At 42.2% G+C, this 18675-nt stretch overlaps 1 protein-coding gene across 1 annotated transcript in view; it reads left to right on the forward strand.

The window, feature by feature from the left end:
- Positions 1–7014: 7014 nt before the first annotated feature.
- Positions 7015–18675, forward strand: part of DTNBP1 (dystrobrevin binding protein 1) — a 120527-nt gene continuing 108866 nt past the window's right edge. Inside the window, exon 1 of the mRNA XM_065885278.1 lies at positions 7015–7209. Within this exon, the coding sequence (XP_065741350.1) occupies positions 7151–7209 (59 nt within the window). The 5' untranslated portion in view covers positions 7015–7150. The remainder of the gene's footprint in view (positions 7210–18675) is intronic.

Genomic DNA, 18675 nt, shown 5'->3' on the forward strand with positions numbered 1-18675 from the left:
GTTAGTATGTGATTGGCATCTGGTAGAGCGCCGGGCATAGGCAGGGCCTCAGCAGTCGCTCTCATTGAGTAGATAATGTTGCAGAAAACCACGAGGACTCAGCCTTGCAGGACTGAGGGGGGCACGTTAGGAAGCAGTGGGGAATCGGTAGATGGATGGCACTCCTGGATCCCCCAGACTGATCTTACTGTTAGCCTAAGAGCCCAGTGTTTCCTCTTCACGGTAGCCTCCAGGAGAGGAAGAATGGGGCTCCTGTTTGGGGTACTTTTCCTCCTGTGACATTTCCACTATTTTAAAAAGTTGAGGTTTCACAAAAAGTCTTCCATCGATGAGCTCATTCTCTCTCAATGCCGTGTTCCCTGGCTGGGTACCACCAGGTAATGAGTGGTGGCTAATTAGCAGTTGGACTCGCTTCAGGAACAGACTTCCAATAATGGAGGAAACAAACCATTCATCGTATGCCACGAGCTTTCCATTGGTATATACAATGGTTTATTAAGACAACAAATACATCTGTTCACTTGCATTTCTGTGAATAAACAGAGACAATACACTAGTTACAGCAGAGGAAGCCAGTGTTTCTGTACATGAGAACTACTTTCTTTCTCCCCCTCCCCTTGTCGAGATTCTCGGCACATCATAAAGGCAATGTTTGGAAACTTACCACTTATTATATGTAAACCTCGAATTGAAGCAACATAAGCAAAAACATTACCAGGTACACTGGGTACGTTTTCTCTAATTTAGCTATTAGAGGCTTATTGCCCCCTTGCATGGGTCTAAGAAATAGCCCCTCATAATCCCCTTCTAGGGGAATAAAAGGCCGAAAGCAGTTCTTTTTTTTTTTTTATTTTTTTATTTTTTGCGGTACGCGGGCCTCTCACTGCTGCGGCCTCTCCCGTTGCGGAGCACAGGCTCCGGACGGGCAGGCTCAGCGGCCATGACCCACGGGCCCAGCCGCTCCGCGGCATGTGGGACCCTCCTGGACCGGGGCCCAAACCCGTGTCCCCCGCACCGGCAGGCAGACTCTCAACCACTGCGCCACCAGGGAAGCCCTCCCCAAAGCAGTTCTTGCGCATGTTTTGTGTTGCTTGACCCTGCAACCTGGGTCACAGTAGATTGGGCTGGGGACTGGTACTTGGCCTACAAGCAGACATGTATAGCACGAGGTGGTCTCGTGCAAGAGCTTTGCTTATGTGAGGCATTTTCTGTTAAATGAAGGACTGGAGAAAGCATTTAGAGCCTTCTTCTGGTCACTCAGGGAGGGGCAGAGTTGGCAGCAATGGCAGTAGCCAAAAGGCATGGAGAGAGGGCTTTAAGCTGAAGTCAGCAGGCGGCATATGGTGGAGCAGAGCTTAGAAGGAGTGACAAACGAAAGCAGAGGGAGTCAGAGACAGAGAGATAAATGGGACTGGAAGAGTCACCAGGAGAGGGGACAAGGGACATTTTTTTTCCCTGAAATGACAGCTACTGAGAGCTGCTGGGACACTTGAACGTTTGTTGTTTCCTGAAAGGCAACAAGAAGCTTCCAGTTCCACCAGGCCAGGTCTCAAGACACAGCCAGCTCCTGGGGTTCCCTCCGTTCGCTGTGTAGCATCCTTACAGAAAGACCGCATGCCTTGGGGGTGGCCTGAGCACGCCAGACAGAGCCTGGCCTCCCCAGTGCAGTGCCCAGATTCACTCGCTCTCTCCTCCCCTTCACACCACTGCCTCCAGCGTCAGCCAGCGCCGTTTGGGCAGAGGCTGCAGGGGCTCAGGCCCACGTACCAAATGTTACAAACTAAGTGATGGGGCTGGTGCCTGTTTGAAGGAGCTGGGAGAGTGGGGACCAGCTTCAGCCTGGAATCCTGAAGTCAGGGAGAGGTCTGGTGGACTCTGAGGTCACAGTCACTGTTCTAGCCAGAGTTTCTGCTTCCTTTCCCTGCAAGCAGCTCAGGTTGCAAAGCTAAGCTCAGTTGTTCCCGGCCCAACTGCTGATTAGAATCAGCTGGGAAACTTTTGAAACAGTGTGGCTGCGGAGGTGTGGCCTCAAACCAGTTAAACCTGAGATTTAATCTCCAGAGATTGGGCCCAGGTATTGGTATTTTTTAAATGCTCTCCAAGTGATTCTAAAGTGCAACCAGGGTTGAGAACCATCCACTAAACTGCATTTAAAGGACTCTCTCTAGTTTCCTCCTAGAATCAGTTTCTCAGTATCAGTTTCCACTGACATGGGCAACTCCTGCGGACAGAGAGGAACTCTCAGGGCACTGGGACCTTATATTTGCCCTTCTCCTCAATCCTTTTCAATTATTAGGACTCCCCCCACCTATATTAAGCTGATACTTAACTATAGGTAATAATTGTCTCAATCATCTTTTTATAATTCTTATTAAAAAGTTTCCATTTGAGTTAAATTCTCCCACTTGAAGAGATTTCTATTCTATAATGGTTCAGAAGGTGTAACTTCTGAGATATACTTTCTCCAGGGAAAACCATTTATTTGTGGTCTCCTCTATTCATGTAGGGTCCCTACATTTTAATGAATGGAGTCACTTGGTTTTTTATGAATATTTCATAGATCATATAGATCCATACATAGATTAACGAAAAATAAAAGAGGTTTCCTCCTCTAATGCACTGTGTAGTACCTTTCTTTTCTCCATCTGAGCAAAAAGACGAGGTTAGGTGCCTGATTACATTTTATTATAGTGTGATAAAATTTCAAAACAAATAGATGCAGCTGAGCTGCCTCTCACTGTTCTCTCAATGTGGTTCATGTTGAAAATATTCTTTCCCAACTGCTGGGAGTGTCACTCCACACACTGCTTGCCTTCTTGGTCTGTTAGCTTCTGTCTTCAGACTTTGATTCCCACCTCACCTCAGCCTGCTCCCCCAATACCCTCTTCTTCTGTGTTCTTCAGCTGGGCTCTCATCTTTGCTCTGCGTGTTGGAATTCCCCTCCTCCACCTCTCAGGTTCCCGTCTGTTTTCCTTTTCAAAATGCCATGCTGATGTTACCTTCCAGCTTTATTTAGCTTACTTTATTCTTAGAAGGACTCATTGTTTCACAAGAAACATTTACAGCTTTTAATTGGTTTCTTTCTTCTGGCATCTTTAAATTCTTAAAGATATCAAAAATCTTGGTTTTTTAAAATTATAAATAAGTTAATAACAACACGTAGATGCCTTTACAAATCTGTTAGATTCCTGTAACTCAAATGGCAGTAGTGCCTTTCCAATTACTCTAAAAGATCTGTGCCAAAAAAGTGGTATGAAATCTGGGTCCTATGGCTTCTTCTTTAATAGCATCTTTTCTTTGGTTCCAATTCCACCAAATCCTCATTCATCACCTTATCTACTGTAAAAATCCGCTGAGACAAGGAAACCCCTTTCCTTAGCGAGTGTCCTAGAGCAGTGCTTCTCACATGTTAAATGAATATGAGTCACCTGGGGATCTTGTTCAGATTCAGATTCTGATTCAGTAGGTCTGGGTGGGGCCTGAGATTCCGCATTTGCAACAAGCTCCCAGGTGATGCTGCTGCGGCTGCTCCAGGGCAGCACCACCAGAGGGAGCTTCTTAAGCAGCTTTGGTGCTTTTGCCCCAAATGTTTTATCATCACAGGCTTCTCCCTGCTTAGCTATTATGTTCTCAAATCAACTCTCAACCAATTGCTGAATTAAGATTAGGTCAGTAGCCTCCACTATTGATGCTGGTTCAAAACTTTTTTTTTTCATTTTGCCCGTCAGTCTTCCTAGTTTCTGGCCGATTACTGTTACTTAAATTGACACAACGTGTCGCATGTTTCAACTCTTGGTCCTTAATCATTCCTACAAAACAACTCAGGTGCAACAGTAGTCATTTTCTTTCTCTTTACTTTCATTTTTACAATTTACTTTTGTTTCCTTGTAATTATCTCTTCTTATTAGCACTTTTAAAACTGTTACTGTTTTGGGGTTTATCAGACATGGGGTTAAGAATGTTCATAAAACACCTCAAAACGAAGGACAAACATGCCATAGACTAATGAACAATGCAATGGTCAAGATAAAAATGATTGGGCACAAGTAAATCTATTTTCTAGTGACAGGCATACACTTTTTGATCTGATTTGGTACTTTACTGGAATGTATGAAACTTAGTAAATTGAAAACATATGAGCAGAGGAGTTTATTTCAATTGAAAACAATGAAAAAGATTTATTACTTCTCAGTACATGTGGTTTCCACATCTACTAGACAGTGAGGGATCTGTCTCTGTAGACCTGATCATTTGATCGCTTACTCTGTACCAGGTACTGTTTCCGGGTGGTGGAAAAAGACCCAATAAACAGCACCCCTCTAAACCAACTTGTCTCAACCTACTAAGAAATAAGAAAGTCAGCATAAAGCACCCAAAACATCACTTTCGTTTCTGGGAAGGGTGATGAAGCACATAACTTATGTTCATGGGCAAGCAGAACTCCTATTACTGTACCTCAGGTTAAAACTTGCCCACCCAGTCACAGAAAGCACTGGGTCACTGCAGCCTGCTCACCTGGCAGCCTGTCCTTATGGAGTAGAATGGCTGTTCTTTACTGGATGTTTGCACCCAAGGGAAAGAAGAAAGGATGGGGCCAGGCTCCTTATTCCCTAGATCAGTGATCCCCAACGTTTTTTGGCACCAGGGACCAGTTTCGTGGAAGACAATTTTTCCATGGACTGGGGGCAACTCACCTGCTGCTGACCTCCTGCTTTGCGGCCTGGTTCCTAACAGGGCTCAGACCGGTACCAGTCCGAGGCCCGGGGGTTGGGGACCCCTGCTCTAGATCACTAATCAGAATAGTCACTTCTGCTCTGCCAGGAAAAGCCTATCCTCACACAGCTCATCTCGTTTGACTCATTCAATCCCAGCCCTATCATATCCTGTCTTCTGTTTTTTTTAATTTTTGGCTGTGTCGGGTCTTTAGTTGTGGCACAAGAGATCTTCCGCTGCAGCGCTTGGCCTTCTCTCTAGATGTGGCGTGCGGGTTTTCTCTCTCTAGTTGAGGCACACAAGCTCAGTAGTTGTGGCGCGTGGGCTAGTTGTCCCTCAGCATGTGGGATCTTAGTTCCCTGACCAGGGATCGAACCTGCGTCCTTTGCATTGCAGGATGGATTCTTTACCACTGGCACAGTCTTTAAAATAAAGACAGATCCTGTCTGTCTTAAAACTTAAAATTTTGTTCATCACAAAATTTTTCATTAATTTAAAGTTTTTTGAATATTGCATTAAAATATTATTCATCTTGATTACTAAGGGTTTTGGCTTCCCCTTAAGTTTTACACCTGAGGTGAATGCCTTGCCCACCTCAGCCTAGTCTCAGAGCTGGTTTTAAAATAAATGTGTAAGCAAATAAATAAACAACTTTTTCTTAAACAATTATTAAATAAATTATCAGACAGTGTTATGTACTAAGTTGAAAAACAGAGTGTATAGGAAGTGATTGGGCCGGTAACTGGAATGATCAGGGAAGATCTACCTGAGCGGATGATGTTTAAGCTGAGATCTGAATGCCACAAAGGAGCCAGCCATAGGACAATTTGGAGAAAAGGTTGTGAACAGGCCTCAAGGAAATGAATCCAGGATTTTCAGGGAACACACAACATACCAAAGGTTACTATGGCTTAAATGTCAAGGAATGATAGGTGAGTAGTACTTACTTTGGATAGAGTGTCAGGAAGCGTTCAAATTTTAGGACTTCATAAGCCGAGTAAGGAGTTTGACTTTTTTTCTAAGGGCACAGAAGGATTTAATGCAGGAAAGCAACACAATATGATTGCTCTTTTAAATAATTCTCTTGGCTGCTGTATCAAGGATGAGTTACAGGTGTGTGCATGGCAAAAGAGTAGAGTAAGGAGACTTGTCAGTATTCCTGGTGAAAGATGATGGTTCCTTGGACCAGGGTGATTATAGTGAAAAGAGGAGCAGGTTCTAGCAATACTTTAGAAATAGAGTTGATTGGACTTGATGAATTAATATTCAGCAGGTGGGGAAAATAGGAAATGGTAATTTCAGGTGGCTTAACTTGAGCAACTTGGTGTATGGTGGTGCCACTTACTGAAATGGAAGAGATTGGGATTAGGTTCGAAAGTGAGTTTGCAATAAAACTTTCAATTTTTGGTATTTTGGGTTTGAGATGCCTGTTGGATACAGGTGGAGTAAGCAACTGGTATGAATTGAAGGAGGGGGAGGGAGGACAGGGCTGAAGATGGAGATTTGGGCGTCACCGGTGCCTCAATAGAATTTACAGCATCGTAATGGATAGAATAACCTAGGAGAGGGCCATACATGGAGAAGAGCAGGAGCCTGCAAATGTGGCCTTGGGAGCAGCTGCTGAAGTAGGAGGAGGAGTGGACAGGAAGGGAGAGTGCATGAATGGAGTGCTTGAAAGAAAGAGAAGAACGTGTCTTGAGAATGGGATAAGGAATTGCTTGAGAGCCACCGAGAGGTCGAGAAAAAAATCAGGGCAGGTAAGTAACAAATGGTGTCGGCAACATGGCGGTACTGGTGACTCGACAAAGGCCACCTCCTTTGGTATGAAGGGCACAAAAGCTTGATGGGGTAGGTTGAAAAGAGAATGGAAAGTAAAGATGTCGGAACAGTTGATTTTTGCCACTTTATCAATGAAGAAACCGAGGCTTAGAATGGTTAATTTGCTCATCCAAGGTCAAAGCCAGCGGGGTCAGATCCTGGAACCAGAGTCCACGAAAGTGTTTGCTACAGGGGAGGTGCACGCTATGTAAGAAATTGATCAATCTCTCTTCCAAACTGTGAAAACAAACGCTGCACTCACTCAAAGAAGCGCTGGTTTTAAAGCATTCTTTCACGTGGCCACTTCAATTTTAAAGAGGAAAAGGAGAGGGCCTGGCTTTGGGCTAGGAAAAAGCATCCGAGCCGCTCAGTTTCTCGACTAGGAGAGAAGGACCGCCCTTTTTCCGTAGCCCGAGCCCGGCGGGGCCCACTGCGGCTGCGCGAGCCTGGGCGCGGCGGGGGCGGGGCGGGAGCGCGCGAGCGGGGCGGGAACGCGGAAGGGGCCGCGGCGCGGAGGCGAGAGCGGGCCGGGGGCGGGGCCGGCTGCGAGAGTGCGGGCGCGCCGTGACAGGTGTGGCGCGGTGTCTACGCGGGACTAAGGGCGGCGGCGGCAGCGGCGATGATGCTGGAGACCCTGCGCGAGCGGCTGCTGAGCGTGCAGCAGGATTTCACCTCCGGGTAGGTACACGGTGGGGGACGGAAAGGGAACCCGTGGGCCGGGCCGAGGAGCGGGGGGCACTGGGACGCGGCCTCCGCGCACCCCGGTCAGGTCTCTCTCCCTCCCTCTCCCCCCACTCCCCCCCCGCCCCTCACCTCCCGTCCCAGCCAGATCGAGGAAAGTAACGAACTTTCCGGCGTCTGTCCGGCCGCACAAAGTAACTTAGGTCCCACTGGGCAGGCTCTGACCCGCGCCCCGGGCCCGGAAGGGGGTCGGGAAGGCTGCGGGCGCGCCGGGGATCGTGCAACCCCCTCCTGGCAGCCCTGGCCGGCCCAGGGGTGTGTCTTGTGAGGGGCGAGCGCGCCTCCCTGCTCCTCTGCCCCGGGGGGACGGTGACCCTGAGCCCCCTCCCACGCCGCCGAGACCCCTGCCCTCTCGGGCCTCGGAGCTTCTGCGGCCCCGCCTGCAGCCGGACCGCCGCCCCTCCCCAGGCCGGAGGACGCGGGCGCGGCAGCCGTCACCCACCGGGGCCCGGCCGCGCGTCCTGTCCAACCTCGCGCTCGGTTCGCTCGCTGAACCTTTGCCAAGGCTTGGTGCCTCTTTCCCTTTTGCTTTCTCTCTCTACCTTTGCCTCGGGTTTAACGCCTCAGTGAAGAAACTCTAGGGCCACAGAAACAACAGAACTATGGCAGTACTATTAATGCCTAGTGGTGAAGCGCACACGGCCCAAGCGGTTCCCGAACTTTGCTTAGAATCACCTGGGAACCTTTAACCATCTTGATGCCTGGGTCGCAAACAACACTAATTACATCAGACTGGCGATGGGGTTTTAAAGACCCCCAGGTGATTCCTGTGTGCGGCAAACTCTGGGAACCGCGGGCATAGACTTTAACGCCAGAAACTCGCAACGTGTTTCTGCAAGTTTCTCTGCCTCAGTTTCCACGACTGGACAACGAGGGTGAAGATGGTACTCATAGGGTTATTGTGAGGATGAATGAATTAACATGTAAAACAGCGCAGTCACACTATGTCACTATTGTTATTTAGTGCTTAATTCATTTTAGTTTTTCCATTACTTTAGAAAGGGTGTCACTTTGATAAAGGATTTGTCTGTCACCTTTAGATTACGAATCCTTTGGAGAATGCTCTGAATATGAGGGCCTCTCCATCATATTTTAAATTTCTAATGAGAAAGATGTTAGCTAAAATTTTATGGGACAAAAATGTTTATATTGTTTGCCTCTTGGGTGCTGCATAGTAACAAACTGTCAAATACTTGCACACTTACATGTAAAGCATTTTTGGTAATCTTGGTTTGGTGTCCTTAAGAATATTAGTTGTAGATGCTGTAGCAGTCATTCACTGATGCTGTGCTTGCACACTTGCATTTCCTCCCCCCCTTTAAATTTAAAAAGTAACTTCCTTTCAGAACGTAAATTATTGTATTGAAAAATTGGGGTATAATGCTGGAATGATAGCGTGAGAATGATCACAGATAAACACATCTGGGACAGCCCTGTTGTCATCACCTCAAGGAATTCCTTGATGGCGAAACAGTCTATCTTTTGGGAGTTACAACTATGGTAACTCCCTAGGTCATGTGGTTGCCTTTGAACCCATTCATTCTCCTGACATTGGCTTGAGAAGGTTCAGCTTACCAAGGAATATAGATTCTGGACCCAAACCTTCCTGAGAGAGCTGGAAAACCTGAGTTTAGATAGGTAGAGGGTTGAGGGTAGAACGCCTTGGAAACGGACCTTACCTCTTGAAGATGCCATAAACTGGGGCAGTTTGGGATTAGACATCCTGAGAGGGCTTTCATTCCGTTTAGGCCCTTCATTGGCTTCCTTGTACAGGTCATTTTCAGCTGACAAAGCACTGGACTGTCAGTGTGTGCCATTAGCCTGTCACCTGGCAGAGAAATAACTCATCTTCAAGGGATGTCTGTGACTGGCACCTTTAAACTCTGATGTTCACCTTTGTCAGGTCCACCAATTCCTAGGCGATTCTTTTTTTTAATTTTTTTTATTCAAACAGTCACAAAAATTATAATCATCCTCATCAGTTCACTCAGTCCCATGTAATTAATTTTTTTATCTTGATTTTTTGTTAGCACTTTTATGAATTCATCAGTTTTCCATTAGAGTTCTGAAAATGCTTATTTATTCAGTTCAGCAGTACAGTCAGTTACCAGAAACCTGTACTTGTCAGAGTCTTTTCCATGAATTCCTTGAAGATGAAACCCTTTTACAGGAACATTTTTGCAAAAGCATCAGAGTACACCCAGAACTGTCTGTAAATGACAAAAGACTTACAAATGACCACGGTTAAAGATTTGATGAAAGTTCATAATAATGCAATTGACAAGGAAATTTAGTTATTTCTGAGATATACATTTTAAAGTAATACCTAGAATTATGACTTACAACATTATACCAGAACATATAAGATTTTTAGAAATTTCATGTGATGTCTGAAACATTTATATTAACATTTTCATAGAAATAACCCAAAGAAAGTTTAGTATTAGTTTTTTGTTTGTTTATACTGCAGGTTCTTATTAGTCATCAATTTTATACACATCAGTGTATACATGTCAGTCCCAATCACTCAATTCAGCACACCACCATCCCCACCTCACCGTGGTTTTCCCCCCTTGGTGTCCATACATTTGTTCTCTACATCTGTGTCTCAACTTCTGCCCTGCAAACCGGTTCATCTGTACCATTTTTCTAGGTTCCACATACATGCGTTAATATACGATATTTGTTTTTCTCTTTCTGACTTACTTCACTCTGTATGACAGTCTCTAGATGCATCCACATCTCAACAAATGACTCAATTTCGTTCCTTTTTATGGCTGAGTAATATTCCGTTGTATGTATGTACCACAACTTCTTTATCCATTTGTCTGTCAATGGGCATTTAGGTTGCTTCCATGACCTGGCTATTGTAAATAGTGCTGCAATGAACATTGGGGTGCATGTGTCTTTTTGAATTATGGTTTTCTCTGGGTATATGCCCAGTAGTGGGATTGCTGGATCATATGGTAATTCTATTTTTAGTTTTTTAAGGAACCTCCATACTGTTCTCCATAGTGGCTGTATCAATTTACATTCCTACCAGCAGGGCAAGAGGGTTCCCTTTTCTCCACACCCTCTCCAGCATTTGTTGTTTGTAGCTTTTCTGATGATGCCCATTCTAACTGGTGTGAGGTGATACCTCATTGTAGTTTTGATTTGCATTTCTCTAATAATGAGTGACGTTGAGTAGCTTTTCATGTGCTTCTTGGCCATCTATACGTCTTCTTTGGAGAAATGTCTGTTTAGGTCTTCTGCCCATTTTTGGATTGGGTTGTTTGTTTCTTTAATATTGAGCTGCATGAGATGTTTATATATTTTGGAGATTAGTCCTTTGTCCATTGATTCATTTGCAAATATTTTCTCCCATTCTGAGGGTTGTCTTTTCGTCTTGTTTATGGTTTCCTTTGCTGTGCAAAAGCTTTGAAGTTTCATTAAGTCCCATTTGTTTATTTTTGTTTTTATTTCCATTACTCTAGGAGGTGGGTCAAAAAAGATCTTGCTGTGATTTATGTCAAAGAGTGTTCTGCCTATGTTTTCCTCTAAGAGTTTTATAGTGTCCGGTCTTACATTTAGATTTCGAATCCATTTTGAGTTTATTTTTGTGTATGCTGTTAGGGAGTTTTCTAACTTCATTCTTTTACATGTAGCTATCCAGTTTTCCCAGCACCACTTATTGAAGAGACTGTCTTTTCTCCATTGTATATCTTTGTCTCCTTTGTCATAGATTAGTTGACCATAGGTGCATGGACCATAGGTTTATCTCTGGGCTTTCTATCTTGTTCCATTGATCTATGTTCCTGTTTTTGTGCCAGTACCATATTGTCTTGATTACTGTAGCTTTGTAGTATAGTCTGAAGTCAGGGCGTCTGATTCCTCCAGCTCCGTTTTTTTCCCTCAAGACTGCTTTGGCTATTCGGGGTCTTTTATGTCTCCATACAAATTTTAAGATGATTTGTTCTAGTTCTGTAAAAAATGCCATTGGTAATTTGATAGGGATTGCATTGAATCTCTAGATTGCTTTGGGTAGTATAGTCATTTTCACAATATTGATTCTTCCAATCTAAGAACATGGTATATCTCTCCATCTGTTGATATCATCTTTAATTTCTTTCATCAGTGTCTTATAGTTTTCTGCATACAGGTCTTTTGTTTCCCTAGGTAGGTTTATTCCTAAGTATTTTATTCTTTTTGTTGCAATGGTAAATGGGAGTGTTTCCATAATTTCTCTTTCAAATTTTTCATCATTAGTGTATAGGAATGCAAGAGATTTCTGTGCATTAATTTTGTATCCTGCAACTTTACCAGATTCATTGATTAGCTCTAGTAGTTTTCTGGTGGCATTTTTAGGATTCTCTATGTATAGTATCATGTCATCTGCAAACAGTGCCAGGTTTACTTCTTCTTTTCCAATTTGTATTCCTTTTATTTCTTTTTCTTCTCTGATTGCCGTGGCTAGGACTTCCAAAACTGTGTTGAATAATAGTGGTGAGAGTGGACATCCTTGTCTTGTTCCTGATCTTAGAGGAAATGCTTTCAGTTTTTCACCATTGAGAATGATGTTTGCTGTGGGTTTGTCATATATGGCCTTTATTATGTTGAGGTAGGTTCTCTCTATGCCCACTTTCTGGAGAGTTTTTATCATAAATGGGTGTTGAATTTTGTCAAAAGCTTTTTCTGCATCTGTAGAGATGATCATATGGTTTTTATTCTTCAGTTTGTTAATATGGTATATCACATTGATTGATTTGCGTATATTGAAGAATCCTTGTATCCCTGGGATGAATCCCACTTGATCGTGATGTATGATCCTTTTAATGTGTTGTTGGATTCTGTTTGCTAGTATTTTGTTGAGAATTTTTGCATCTATGTTCATCAGTGATATTGGTCTGTAGTTTTCTTTTTTGGTAATATATTTGTCTGGTTTTGGTATCGGGGTGATGGTGGCCTCATAGAATGAGTTTGGAAGTGTTCCTTCCTCTGTAATTTTTTGGAGGAGTTTGAGAAGGATGGGTGTTAGCTCTTCTCTAAATGTTTGATAGAATTCACTTGTGAAGCCATCTGGTCTTGGACTTTTGTTTGTTGGAAGATTTTTAATCACAGTTTCAATTTCATTACTTGTGATTGGTCTGTTCATATTTTCTGTTTCTTCCTGGTTCATTCTTGGAAGGTTATACCTTTCTAAGAATTTGTCCATTTCTTCCAGGTTGTCCATTTTATTGGCATAGAGTTGCTTGTAGTAGTCTCTTAGAATGCTTTGTTTTTCTGTGGTGTCTGTCGTAACTTCTCCTTTTTCATTTCTAATTTTATTGATTTGAGTCCTCTCCCTCTTGAGGAGTCTGGTAATGGTTTATCAATTTTGTTTATCTTCTCAAAGAACCAGCTTTTAGTTTTATTGATCTTTGCTAGTATTTCATTTATATCTGCTCTGATCCTTATGATTTCTTTTTTTTGCTAACTTCGGGGTTTGTTTGTTGTTCTTTCTCTAGTTCCTTTAGGTGTAAGGTTAGATTGTTTATTTGAGATTTTTCTTGTTTCTTGAGGTAGGCTTGCATAGCTGTAAACTTCCGTCTTAGAACTGCTTTTGCTGCATCCCATAGGTTTTGGATCATCATGTTTTCATTGTCATTTGTCTCTAGGTATTTTTTGATTTCCTCTTTGATTTCTTCAGGGATCTCTTGTTTATTTAATTACGTATTGTTCAGCCTCCATGTGTTTGTGAGTTTTACGTTTTTTTCCCTGTAATTTATTTCTAATCTCATAGCGTTGTGGTCAGAAAAGATACTTGATATAACTTCAATTTTCTTAAATTTACTGAGGCTTGATTTGTGACCCAAGATGTGATCTATCCTGGAGAATGTTCTGTGTGCACTTGAGAAGAAAGTGTAATCTGCTGGTTTTGGATGGAATGTCCTATAAATATCTATTAAATCTGTCTGGTCTATTGTGTCATTTAAAGCTTCTGTTTCCTTATTTATTTTCATTTTGGATAATCTGTCCATTTGTGTAAGTGAGGTGTTAAAGTCCCGCAATAGTATTTTGTTACTGTCGATTTCCTCTTTTATAGCCCTTAGCAGTTGCCTTATGTATTGAGGTGCTCTCCTAGGCGATTCTTAACAAGAAAAAATCCATGTAATTCCTTTTAGTAAACTGTTTCATATTCAGCCTAAGATCAACGTATTTTTGAATATTTTGCCAGGCTGAGAAAAGGTGACATTAAACACAGCTTCATGTATATATTGCATGAAGGCACTGAGGGATTCAGGGATGAAAGCAACATGGCCCTACCTCTCAAAACTACCCAACTGGACCTGGCATGCCTTTAGAACTTGCTGTTAGTGCCCGCAGAAGCCAGAGCAGCTGGCTTACAAAATAATTGGAAACTTCATCTGTTTGGGTTGCCCCAGGAGCTCAGTAGAAGAAAGGCCCGGTGCTTTCCTAAGCTCCTTCACGTGGATCTTCTCAGCAGCCCATAGCAGCGGCCTCTCCTCAGGGCTTTTCTGCTCATTTTCAGTTTCTGAAATTCGTATATCTGGAGCTGGAATGTAGGCAATTTTTTTTTTTAAGTAAAATAGGAATTTTCTTTATCAGCCTGTAAGAGAATGTCACATTAGTGATTAAAGCATATTTGATGGACATAAAAAATTTCAACTTTCCATTCAAACTTAGAAAAAATGAAGCTTGAGGGCCATGGAAAGATTGCTGCTGGCCTTCAAGGGACTGTAAATCGTCCATGGACTCGTGATCTTTCTTGTAATTTTTAATTTTTTATTCATAATAATAGCTATGTCAAAATCGAGATAAACCTAGAAATAATGTTGCTTTCTTTCTGGCCTAACTAGGTGGCCAGCTAGTCCAAAGGCCACGGGAGGGGACTGCCTCCCAGCTTCGCTCTTTCCCCCACACCTACATGAATCCTCATCTGATTTAACTCCCTCGGAGCTCTAGGAGCCTTTCGGAGAGTTCACACAGGACATCCACTTTTTAGGGACTGGCTTGAGCTCTGAGGGAGACTTTTGGACCCACCGAAGCATTTACTTCAAATCCACTCTGGTCTTTGATTTTTTACCTTCTGAGCAGTTGTGACCCACGACCTCAGGACTGAAGTCTGCAGGCGTGTAAAACCCTTCAGGAAACTGACAATCAGATCTACCAAGGGTTTGCAGCTGCCTGTCACTGCCTGGCGTTTCCTGTCTGTAATGCTCTGGGTGCTTTTGGATATGGATACAAGTGTTGCAACTAGATAGTGGGTGCTTCCTCCTCAAAGCCACCTCTGCCCTGACGTCCAGCCCTGCCCACTGCATTCATTTCCTCTTCTTCCCTCCTGTAGTATCAAAACCTCAAAGGAGAGGAGCTAACATTGTAATTCACAGTGTGGTAAAATGGTGAGGTTTTGCCTAAAATGTTGACTCTTCCATGATTACTTACCTTTAGCAGGAAAAAAAATCTCAATATTCAACTTGACTTAATAAACATTTACTGAGTTCCTACCAAGTGGCAAACACTAGGCTAGGAACTCAGTCTTCTTTATCATAGAAGCTTTTTTCATTTCTTAAAAAAAAAAAAAAAGATTTAAGAGGCCACAGGCTCAGTTTTGCCTGCTCTTTGCCAGCGTCTATATATTGGACTAGATCTTGGGGCTACAAAGTTAACTAAAACCGTTTCTGCCCTCTGGATGCCCTAGACTGGTGGTAACATAAAGCAAAGCAGAAGGAACTGAATGTGAAAGATGGAAGTGATGTGGTTTTTGAGCCCAGAGGAAAGAGTCATTAGTTCAGATGCATTATGGAAGGCTTCAAAGAGGAGGTGGATTCTAGACTGGGCCTTGAAGAATGAGGAGGATAGATTTGGGTGAGGGATTTCAGAGATGACGCTCTTGTGGGAGAGGAACCTAGAAAGGAAGTTTAGTGTCTGATAATAGAGGGTCTTCAGTGCTTTGCTAAATTAATTCATTTATGAAATATTTATTGAGTGCTTACGCGTTGACAGGCACTGGGGTTACAGTGGAGAATGCATACACCGGACAGCAGATAACGTCCCTGCACTCATTCTACTGGCAGGAGGCAGAATATCTAGAAGGTCATAAGTACTGTCGCTAAAAATAAAGCAGGTTAAGGGGTTTTGGGGTGGGGGGTTGCTATCTTATATAGGGTGGTCTTGCTTATTTTTAGGTTGACTGAATCTTCTGAATCTTCTGAAGGTTTTTGTGGAGGGGAGCAGCCTGAGCCTACCTATATTTCTGGAAGAATAATTTGGGAGGCGATGTGATGGGAGGTTTAGAGATGGGGAACAGGGAGAGTATTAAGAAGGCTATAATTAGGGGGCAGGCGAGAAAGAATAGAAATTGAAGGAGGGAATAGTCCTGACATGACAGGCACTGGTCGATTTCATAAATGTGAGACTAGGAAGTGAAAAAGGTGGAGAAATTGAGGATGTTAATTTTGCAGTATCTTAGATAATGATGTCATTTACCAACAGGAGAGAAGTTGAGTAGTTTTGAGAGAGAAGGAGCAGTTGACAGTGAATGTGCTGTGAGGTCCAAGAAGCAGCTGGAAATTTATGAAACACTCAGGAGAGAGGTCAGGACCGAAGTGGTGTGTCTGGGGGTGATTAGGATAGAGATAGGGTATAGTCCTCTCTCCTCTTCCTGAGTTTCTGGCTTTTGTGTGAATCTCTCAGCCTTTAGAGCTTTGGGGTCATGTGCACTCTTAGGTGTGGTTAATGCTTTCGTGTTTCCTGATCTTGGCTTTAGAAAAGAAAGAAAAAATGATAAACATTAATGGAAAAATATAATAGATTGGATTTTTATTCATAAACAGAATTTAAAGTTGGAATAATGGAGACATGAAAATGAGCCTTAAAGGACAAAATATGGTAATTAATACATTTTGTGGTGTTTTAAAGCAGCCATCCTCACCTTTCATAATAGCTGATGGGGTTAGATGAGTAGGAAATTGAAGTGAGGATAAATGGAATGCCGTCAAGTTCCCTCATGCCATCGAGTCAGGTCCAGAAAGCACATTTCCTGCTCATCAGTCATTGTCGTGCTCCACCTCTCATTCTGTGTAACTACTTTTTAAACTTTTTGTCTAAGCAATTTTGCTAGTTATCTCCATTTCGTAGTAAGATGCCTCCATCTTAGTATTTTCTGTAAAGTTTAAAAAAATAAATGTGCTGGGGTCAAATTAAGGTAAGTCTTTGCAACAATCTAAAAATAAAATATTGTGGTGTCATGAATTTGAAGGTAAGTGCTTTGAACTCTGAAGTGTGCATTAGTTGCTTCCGGTAGAAAATAATTGTCAGGTGGCTCACTTAGAAGTCTGTGTATTAATATACTCACACAGCAGCACTCACGTCTCCCTGGGGGTATGCGGGATTGTGAAGAAGATTAGGAACGGTGGAGAAGGCTTTTATGGGAACTGGTGCATCGGGGGACCTCTACTTTATTTTACTTTGACCCTGTAATGTACATAGCTTGTTACCTTTATTTTTTTTTTTTTTGGCTTCTTACCTTTCATGATGGTGATAATTTTTACTAAATTTGGAGATAGTTTTTTTTTTTTTTTTTTTGTGGTACGCGGGCCTCTCACTGTTGGGGCCTCTCCCGTTGCTGAGCACAGGCTCCAGACGCGCAGGCCCAGCGGCCATGGCTCACGGGCCCAGCCGCTCCACGGCATGTGGGATCCTCCCGGACTGGGGCACGAACCCGTGTCCCCTGCATTGGCAGGCGGACTCTCAACCACTGTGCCACCAGGGAAGCCCTGGAGATAGTTTTTATTATACTTTTTGTTTGAATTGGTTTTATAATTTACAATTATAGTTTGCTGCCAAAGTCATATTTTCTTTACTTATTGTGGCAAGTCATTATGGTAAGTACAATACTCCTATTTTATAGTTTAGGAAACTGGGGTATTTCACTCAGATCAGTATTTCCTTCTCAGTGTGTCAAGACATTGTGGGACATTAGTAGCGGGTTGTTTCCAGCACAGACTCACTGTGAGAAACTTAAATAGAGTTATCCCCAAATAAAAATGGTAAAAGCTACTTTCAGTTGAATTCTGTGTTTTGAGTATATAGTTCAGAAAGGACTGTCTTGCTTTTTTGGGGGTCTGACCTTATTTTTTTTCGACTTAAAGTGTTACATTGACTATTATTCTTATTTTATCTTTTTCTCTCCTGAACTTTCTTCACTGTTTCCAACATTGTTCTTGCTACTTTGTTTTCTACAGCAGTTTTATTCTGAATTTTGACATATTGATGATGTATATGGAGAAGGTGTGATGAGAAAAGATGAATATATAAGACTTTTTTGTTATTAAAACTTTGTTTACAAAGTTTTAAACATATACAGAAATAGAATAACACAGCGAGTCCCATATATTCATTATTCAGATTCAACAGTTGTCGACTACTACCACATTTGCTTTGTCTCTCCCTTATTTATAAAGTAAACCTCAGACTAAGCTCTTACATCTCTCATACATCAGCTTTCATCTCTAAAAAAAAATACATAAATGCAATGCCAATATCATACCTAGCAAAATTAACACTAATTCTTTGATATTATCAGTTCTCCAGTCCATAATCAAATTTCCTGGTTCTTAGAAATGTCTTTGTACAGTTGATTTGTTCAAATCCACATCAGATAAATTCCACACATTACATTTGGTTAAAGACCAATTTTTAAATTAGGTGGTTGTTAAGGAGCCACCTGGGGAAGCTCTTACTGACCTTCCAACAATTTTATTTTCAGCTCCCTATAAGCTTCCTCCTTTCTCTTTTATTCCAAACTATTTTTTTTTCTTTCTTTCTTTTGGGGAAGTGTGGAGGAGAACCCCACATTTCATATCTTACAATTGAGAAATTTAACATTTTTTTCAGAAATAAATACTTGAAATAGTAACCTAAAGATTTGCTAGGTCCTATAATGAATGGTTCAAAGAGGGTCTTAGCAGTGAGCTTTCAATATCCTTGTAACACCTAATGATATGGAATTGTCCCAAATCACTGAATATAATACTAGAATCATTTTGAGTATAATGCACTGCTGTGTCTGCCTCTCTTAGTATAATTCTACCTCGGATGTCACAACTAAGTGCCTTTCTCAGCTTTTGGAGTGGAAATGGTTGAATGGCTATTAAAATACCTTTCTGTAGCTGTTGCTTAATCTTAGTTTAAACCGGATTTACTAGTTTCCAAGCTAAGCTTGAAAATTTATATTGTTTTTCTGGGACAGGTTAGACTTTGTAAATTCAACTCATCTGGAGAGATATATACAAATAGTTTTGTACTAAAGAGATTGCTAAGTCTTTTTAACATCATATTGGAATTGATCTCATCAATAGTTTTGGCAAAAGAGCATAGAACAATATAAAAAAAATCTTAGTATGAAATTGACACTGCAAC

The sequence above is a fragment of the Phocoena phocoena genome, chromosome 10 (assembly GCF_963924675.1).
Source record: "Phocoena phocoena chromosome 10, mPhoPho1.1, whole genome shotgun sequence".
NCBI classification, from domain to species: Eukaryota; Metazoa; Chordata; class Mammalia; order Artiodactyla; family Phocoenidae; genus Phocoena; species Phocoena phocoena.